Raw genomic sequence first — 9,023 nt, forward strand, 5'->3', positions numbered from 1 at the left:
GTCCTAGTATGCACGGCTCCTTGTATCGCCCCGGACAAGTTGTTCGGGGTTACTTGATGGGCCCTGGTCACCTGTGGGTGCGCTGCCGTCACCGTCGTTGCGGCGGGGGTGATCGGCGTACTACCCATCAGGTCCAGGAATAACTTTAGTTTGGCTGCATCGACCACATGTCCCATGACAGTGACTTGGCCGGTCGGCAGCGGTGTTTCGGGCTCTCTTGGCATCCCGTACGCCGGTTCTATGACTCGGCCGGTGGGGGACTGCCCGATTTCAGAATTAGGGAACGTGTCATCCTAGTAGAATGCAGTTTCGTCACTCACAATTATTTCTTGTTGTTTTGACATCTTCTTAGCTCTTTGAATGGTTTTGTTTGTTTGTTTTTTTTTTTTTGTAAGGGAGGTGACTAGCTTTTAGTATCTATCCCCACAGACCGCGCCAATTGTTCCGGGTGTAATTTCGGAGCAGGATTTGTGACCACGTAAGATTGATGAATGACGTCTTTTTGCTTGTCTCTTCCTTTCGGTCTCTCCTGTAAAGATGAACAAACTGAGGGCTCGGCTTGGTACCGAGCGTACTCACTCCGACGCTCAAGTCAGTAAACTTAAAGGGATTAAGTTGTGTGTTACTTGGCAAAGTATATTATAGAGAGATAAGGGAGTTTATACCAGATTAATAGTGAATTTTGGGATAGTTTTCGGATCCTCTTCTCAATGAAAGAAGTGGAGTATTTATAGACTTTCACCTTTTGTCACGTAGTGGCCAAGTGGCTAGCAGGTGGAAAGACTGTTCAACCCTCGACCGAGGGACCCATGGCGGTAGCCTACCGGCTGGTTGACTCCATGCCGAGGGGACCGGATGTGAGTACGCGGATATGCCTCCCATTTGGTTAGTTGCCTAGCCGAGACCCAGTGACAGCCGACAGTCGCGTCGGTTAGGTTGTCTAATACGTTGACTTGTCTTTGTCTTTTGGCTTTGACTCGCTTCAATATGTTGACTCGGTCGGCACGTGCGAAATATCTTACATCGTAGGCGGGAAAATTCCTAATTTCTCCTATTCTTTTAGTAAATAGAGGATTTTTGTCTCTGCATTTATTAAGGGTTAAGATTTTCATTTAGGAAAATAGTAAGAGGATTATATCAAAGTTAATGGTTCATAAATAAAGAGTATATATAAATTTGATTTATGTTTCATAAATCCAAGTCCTTTATTTGTTTCCAAATAAATATCTTTTTCATTGATTGGTAATGGAAAAAACAAAGGGAGAAGACATCAAGACAAAGACCCATCACAAAATATGTTGTTTGGAAGAATATAATCCAAAGAGATTTCAACTTCTCCCAGTTAACCAAGGCATCTACATTCTTCCTCATTTTGGAAATATCTAATAAATGGAACTATGGAAGTATTGCAATTGAATAATTGATGCCTTACAAAACATATCTTACTCAGAACACAGAATGTTCATCTTCCGTTAAGTCTGCAAATTTTTTTTGGATGACGAGAGAACCCATAGCCATTACATTTGGTGCGCACTGGGTAAACAATGGTTCACCCGAAAGCATCATTTCCACAAACGGTCGAAACATGACTACAGATGAAGGGCTTACTGGGGAGAATAACCCAGTTGCCCCAGGTTGGCCAGGCATGATATAAAAAAACCTGAATTTTGAGCTTCAACCATCATTTATGGCAATAGTACCATAACTAGCTAAATTTTTCTGACAAGGCTTGGATCAATGCGGCCTTTATGTCCAAACCATCCCGACCAAATAGAGCCTGAAAAGTTCATAAACCGGAACAACCCCGAACAAAGCTACGGCCAATCCTATAACAGAGCAGCCTGTTTTGTGTCAACCTGACCTGAACCAAGACCGACCAGACATGACACTCGACCAGATAATGGCCCAATAAGTGGGAAGATAGCCAGTAAGAAATTCGGGCACAATAAGTGATTGGAAATTCTGATACGGCTATATAACATTCAGTACCGGAACATACATCCCTGGTATATATGTCGAATATAGTACATTCGAAAAGATCAGAACAATTAAGCAAGTCAGCTAAGTTAACTGTAAAGACAACATTGGAAGTATCCAGCATCATGGATGTCATGAAAATGAGCAAAACTAGAATCACATGTAAGTAAGGCTCAAACATCCCTTGCACGAAAATGGTAGAAAAGTAACAAGCTAGAAGTGGATATACAGGATCATTCTCTCAACAGAAAGCTATTGAGTCCCGAAATGGCTCTATTACATCAGCATTCAGAAGCCAATCGAATGCACCAGCAGTTCATTTGGCTTTCAAAGAAATGGTAGCATTACACGATCTACGGGAGCATTGGTATTGTCCCGCCGTTCTTGACAATTTCTTCTTCCAGCTACAACAATTGAGGGGAAAGAGGCATAAGCACGACGTGAAAGGGAGAATAATGTAGAAGCAAATACAAATTATTCTTGATGACAGAAACATTGACACACTGTCACAACACATTCCGAAAAGAGATTCTGGCATGCCGACATAAATCATTTTTGAAACCATCAACATGGGATTAATCAAAGATATAGAAAAGAAAAAGAAAAACATGATTAAAAAGATAGTTATAGTCTATGTCACTCAGACTCAGTCGAAGTATCCGCAGTGCCTGTCCATGTGTCATACTGAGCAATTTCATGAAAAAAGCTCTTTGCTTAAAATGAAGGATCAAAATGTCAATATCAATGTCTAAGCGTGAAGTGTCACACACTGGTGCCCAAGCGCAGTGTCAAATGCAAAAGTCAAACGCTGCAATAGATAAAGAAATGAATTGACTGTATTTGGAAAATAATGCTCGTTCATATTAGTCAAAGCCAAGTCGAAGAGAGTAGACTAAAGACAGGGTGAAACTTCAACTATATGCTTGCTTATCAAAGAATGTCAAACGGCAATTACCAGCCCTCTCCAAAGGGATAACAGTACGCAATAGTAGTTACACAATATAGTAAGCTCTTTTTCCTCGTCAAGACAATTACCTTGAAAAGATATTGAAATTTCTTTTTCAAATTATTATATTCCTGCTGCAAGATCTGAAGACAAGTCAGACATCTGCGCCATACACAGAAAAATAAAACGGTTAACTTAGGACACAATGAAGATAACTTTGGCAAGAACATTCTTAATCACGAGCTCAAGTAAGTGCTAAACCAGGAAAAAAAAGGTTAGCATCAAATGAGTACACCATGTCATTAAAGCTCGTGAATAGTGTAGTAAAACAACATTACTACGTCCTTCTCGCAAATTGCAAGGTAAGGAAAGATCGGACATACACGGTCTTACCCCTCTCTTGCTAGCACAAAGAGGCCGTTTTTGCAGATGACCCAAAATGAAAATTGAGTCGAGAATGTAATCAGACCAAAACATAGTACAACAAATATCAAATGCAAATCAGCTTTATAAGAGATACTTTGTGTACCGTATAAAATACATGTTTTGAGCTACAAACCAAAAATACTCGTATAACAGGTTTTACTAGTCAGGTACGAGCCGTACTACTACTTCTTTGATCTATAGAGCTTACAGGAATCCTGGATAAGATTTTAATCATGAATAACAGTTAAGCACTATCCTAACCACTCTTGTGACTATATCAAATGAAGGTTACGGTCGCACAATTAACCAAACTAGAGTTCCAGAACTTCTAGGAAAAACTCACAGCAGTAACAAGAGAATGCCCTAATAGAGAAACATGGTCAGACATACATTTGTGTAAATGCTGACTTCTTAACTATGTTACTTTGACACTTACCTTTATATGCTTCTCGGACGACTGCCGCTTACAACTGGCTGTTGAACATTTACACAAGCATATGTTTGACTATTTTAGGACAAAATATGAAACTACTTCACATAATCAACGTGTCTGAGACCATGTCGTCTGACATTTGAAGGCTTGCAGCCAGGTTGTGCGGTCGGAGTAATAAAGTTTCTTATATAAAAGTGGTTATTTGTTGTTTTAACTATGATATGAAATTGATCTTAAGAAATAGCAAAAAGTTGGCTCAACATGAAATTGATCTCAAGAAATAACCAAGCCACCATAACATGTAATTTCCTTAGATTAAAAGTGAGATGGTTTGACCATACAGGCGTACAAACAAAGTTTAAACTGTTTTATACATGAGTTGCTATGAAGTCTGAGTCTGGCAAAAAATGATTGCGAAATTTTCTTTCTTATTTCTTTGCTCGTCCTTGTTTATTGAGAGTCCTGATATACTGATTATGAGCAAGTAGACGATTTGATATTACTGGCTGATATTTACAGAGCAGCATAATGATACAACATAATGTTCTCCTAAGAGTCATAGCATAGCTCCGAGCCTCCAGCCATAGTCACCTACTGCCTAGGCTCCAACTCGCTTTTAATTCACTGCCTTTCAAAACAGCTCAGTACAGTACCACTGAATCCACAAGCTACGTCTAGAGGCCAGGCTTTAGGTTGTTTCTGCAAGTTCAAGTTTTGGGTAATACAGTATCTAAGTTTTCTGTTCAGTTTTTATACTTTTAGAAAGCGATGGTACAATGGTAAAAGATTTGAGCCAAGACATTGGATTATGACCGATTTAAAGAGATTTTGGAGGTCATCATAACAGCATTCTTAGGTAGTAAAGCATTTTGTAGTGCAATGACCCAGATTAAGTTGACTTGTGATCACTTCCAAAATAAAGACAGACTAATACCTCTACCATGGTTCATTGTATCGGAGGCGTTCATATGGGTTGTGGCTTAGTTGGTTAAAACATGAGTGAGTAAGCATTTTATATAAGCAATTTGGCCTCAAATTATGCCTTATTAAGTTAGTCTGTCACCCTCAGGAAAAGGCCGACTCCTAGTATATGTGGTTGCAAACTACCATGTATGCCCAGGAGTTTACCCAAAGCGAACTCCTAAAAAAAGTTATTGGTTGTGCCGTTATCCAAAACAGAAGAGATCTAGCTGAATGCTGATATACATTGTTGTCAGAATCCCGATTCGATCCTACGATTCTACGTTTTTACGATCTAAAAATGCTTGACCGATCCTAGATCTTACGATTCTATCATGGTTGTAGAATCTTACGATCCTAATCATTTGAAAATTTCTAAAGTTAGAATCATAATACGATCATACGATCTTACGATCCTACGATCCGATTTCATAGTAAAAAATTAATATATATATTTATATAATGACATCGTAAAACTCAAATTTCGGGTAAGTTGTAGAAACATGTTCATATAATAATAATATTAAAATCTTAATTATCAATATTTTATGAATAAATATTAATAAAGAAGTATTTTGATCTTCAATGATATGTTTTTACCAAATAAAACTCTATAATTGGTGAGTTTGTTGAATCTTACGATTCTACGATCCGATTCTACTGATTCGATCCTACCCTCCCCATCGATCCAAAGTAAAATCCCGATCCTGACAACATTGCTGATATATGAACTCCACACGTCAATGGCACAATCATATTCTCGTAGTCATAGATGATAGATGACACCTTTGTCTCGGTCCTACCCGGGTTCTAATATCCATATATGTAACTAGAAGTTCTTATTATAGAAAGTTTATTTATCTCATTAATCTTTGACTTTGAAATATGAAGGTACAAATCAACCATACTCACTAAAGTGTTTGCGATTATTCTTTTGTAAAGCCGATGCAAACACCCACGAATATTTCTTTATGGATAAACTGAAGAGACAGACTATTGGCCTTTTACGACTTGGGGAGTTGGGTACATCTACCACCTCATACATCGTTGTAGATAGTAAAGTTGGTGTATGGATCATTTGGAGACAGCCTATTCGAGTAAATATCTTAGGGTGTTGCATACGTTAACATCTTTGAGGGGCGGGGTTAACATACTTGTTGTATTATGCACCAAATAAGTTTCAAAATTCAGTGTCAGAGTCGACCTTATAACAAAAGTATAATACAACTTTAAAGTCCAAATTCAATGTCAGAGTCAACCTAATAACAAAAGTATTATACATCTTTAAACTCCACTGCCACACTACCAGAGACCAGTAAAGCTAGGCGAGAAACTTTTTAAATCACAGATAAGCATTTGGAGAAGAAAACGTGTACAAATAAAAATCAAAATTAGAAAACAAATACTCTTCTTAGTCAAGTACTATGTCAAGCAGGTCAGCTAGACAAGTTATCGCCACCATTTCAGGAATGGTCTAAATGACAACATCACACTACTCAGCAGACAATAGTCGCTGGCAAATTGTAGGTATAATTCAATAGGAAGAAAAATTAATCAAGGTTAGAGGCAAGCATCTTACGCATCACGATTTTTCTCCTCGCAATAAGCACGGAAGTTGACGCATTGGTTTTTGACCCTATTTGCCCCAATGCTGTCACATAGAAACATAAACAAACTCAATCAAACAATCAGGTACAAGTACCACGGCGGCAAGAACTTCAACAATTCCCATTAACTCGAAATTCCCATATATAGCATATCCATATAAAGGGCCCTAATGCTAATTATAGATTCAAACTTTCTAATGCAAGATGATTATAGCTTCCTAGAAATCTCATTGTCAAGTGTCAACCTCTCATCTAAATAGCCACTAAATCGATCTATGTCAAAAACCCAAAAAAGCTCTAAGACCCTAAATAATTACCACCCTCCACATAAATTAAGTGTCGCAATGTCAACTGGCTTAGTTGGTAAGGTCATGAGAGGTGATACTCGTGACATGGGTTAAAAGTTCAAACCCACCAGCATCAAAACCGTCTTTGTGACTCCCTTTACACGAAAAGAAACATAAATTAAATGCCGAAAATCGAAGAAAAATACCTAGAACTACTGCCCTTAAACTGATGAGCATGATTAGATACTTGATTGAAGTCCACCTCAGGCTGAGCACTGATTAAAACAAACATAAAATGACAAAATCACTAAAATTCGAATTAAAAAGATGGTAATTTTAACAATAAAGAAAATTGAAATAAAGAAAAGAAAAGAACTGACAGAGCAATAGCCAAATTTTCAATAAGTTTCTCAGAATCTTGGAAAAAAAGAGAGACAACTTCACGAACAAAATCAGGGCTGCTTTCATCTGCTAATAACTGCAATTGTTTGAACTGATCATCCAAATATCCCTGCAATTATACATGAAAATTAATCAAAATTGAAGAAATTAAAAGATACCCAGAAATTATATGATACTGACCTCTCTATATAAAGAAGTCATGTAATCGATGAATCCCAATTGCAATCGAGGAACATCCATTTTTGTTTGTTTTTTTGTTTTGTTTTGCTGGAGTGATTCTTTTTGCAACTAAGGGAAGTATATTAATTTGGAGTGATGATGATCAGAAATGAGTTGGATGATTTTGGAATATATACCTTGTCTCTTTTTAAATGTCATCGACTAATATGATTGGCGTCCGGCCTAAAACGTGGTTTTATGGTGGTATAAAAGGAGTCAACACCTCGATTAGCGAGTCAATCATATGGCGGTTGATATGATTGGCCTTTTTGTAAGACCATGTTCAAACAAGGTCAATTGTTAAGTCATGACCTTACTTAATCATGCTATTGACTTAATTAAGCAAGATTAATTGGTGACCAGATGTGGTTAATTTGTGACCATCTACAATAAAAGGTCAATTTGTGACCATTGTTGAACAAAATTGATCACCTTGGTGACCACCTATGTGTACAATTTCTATTGGTTGAAGAATAAAAAAATAATAAAAAAAAGTATTTAATATGATTGTGGGACATGATTGGGAATGTTGTGAAGTGGAAAATGATTGAGTTGATGACCTAGGTCGTGACCTTTTGCTTAGACCATCCACAAGCAAGGGTCGTCTTAATCGGGTCACCACCCATTTTTATTCTTAATCTCACCTTATTAACCTTGACCTATTTTCACCCTCTCATGCAGAAGGTCGCGACCTAGGTCACCAACCCAATCATTTTTCACTTTCCAATCATTTCTCACCTTATCTACCCCACCAAAATATCTCTTACTTTTTCAATTACTATTTACTAAACAAATTATAAATAAATTTATTTGTAATTTTGTAAATATCTTAATAAAATATAACTAATCCGATATGATAAGTATTTTAAATTTTTTTCGTATATTAGATTTTTTTTTAAAAAAACACCGTTACAAATAAAAAAAAAGTGAAAGACGATTTTAATCCAAAGAATATGGAGGCATTTGAAATATTAATCGAATACGAAATAATTAGTTTACGTTTGAGATAATCAAGCTTACGATCTTATTTGAAATATTAGTCGAATACAAAGTAATTAGTATTCGAGTTTGAGATAATCAAGCTTACTAACTTATTCGAGATTTTTACTTTACGTTTTTGAGATAATTAGGCCACTATTCAATACAACAAATAAAATAACAATAAAAAAAAATTAATAATTCTAAATGTCATATTCCACCGAATTCCATCTTTTCTTGCCTAATTAAAATCTTATCTAGAAACATCTTGCAAAATTCCCAAAACAATATGTTTCTCATTTCATCTAAAAATTCCCATATATCCTCTTTGATGGGGCATATTCTGCACCCGCTGACCGAGTCAACATATTGAGCAAGGTCAAAGATATCCAAAGCAAGTCAACACCTTGGACAGCCTAACTGACGCAGCCTGTTGGCCTGTCACTTGGGTCCCGGCTAGGACAACTAACCAGCCGGGACACATATCCGCGTACTCATATCCAAGACCCCTCGGCATGGAGTTAACAGGGCCCGCCGGCCTGCCATGGGTCCCTCGGCCGAGGGTAGATCAGTCTTTCCACCTGCTAGCCACTTGGCCACTTGGCCACTACGTGACAAAAGGTGAAAGTCTATAAATACTCCTCAACCCTCATTGAGGAAAGGATCCGAAATATAACCTAAACACCTCATAATCTGGTAATATCTTCCTTATCTCTCTACAATATATACTTCGCCAAGTAACACACAACTTATTTCTTTAAGTTCACTGACTTGAGCGTCGGAGTGAG

At 37.4% G+C, this 9,023-nt stretch overlaps 1 protein-coding gene across 1 annotated transcript; it reads right to left on the minus strand.

Annotated features, from left to right (window-relative positions):
• Positions 1-1,950: 1,950 nt before the first annotated feature.
• On the minus strand, positions 1,951-7,437 carry LOC141598300 (histidine-containing phosphotransfer protein 1-like). Its single transcript, XM_074418109.1, has 6 exons — positions 7,219-7,437; positions 7,017-7,147; positions 6,843-6,911; positions 6,322-6,393; positions 3,013-3,085; positions 1,951-2,381 (listed from the first exon to the last, which is right to left on the minus strand). Exons 1-6 carry the CDS (start codon positions 7,276-7,278, stop codon positions 2,331-2,333), a joined length of 456 nt encoding a protein of 151 aa, XP_074274210.1. The 5' UTR covers positions 7,279-7,437; the 3' UTR covers positions 1,951-2,330.
• Between the last annotated feature and the right edge of the window lie 1,586 nt (positions 7,438-9,023).

The sequence above is a fragment of the Silene latifolia genome, chromosome 1 (assembly GCF_048544455.1).
Source record: "Silene latifolia isolate original U9 population chromosome 1, ASM4854445v1, whole genome shotgun sequence".
Taxonomy (NCBI): domain Eukaryota; kingdom Viridiplantae; phylum Streptophyta; class Magnoliopsida; order Caryophyllales; family Caryophyllaceae; genus Silene; species Silene latifolia.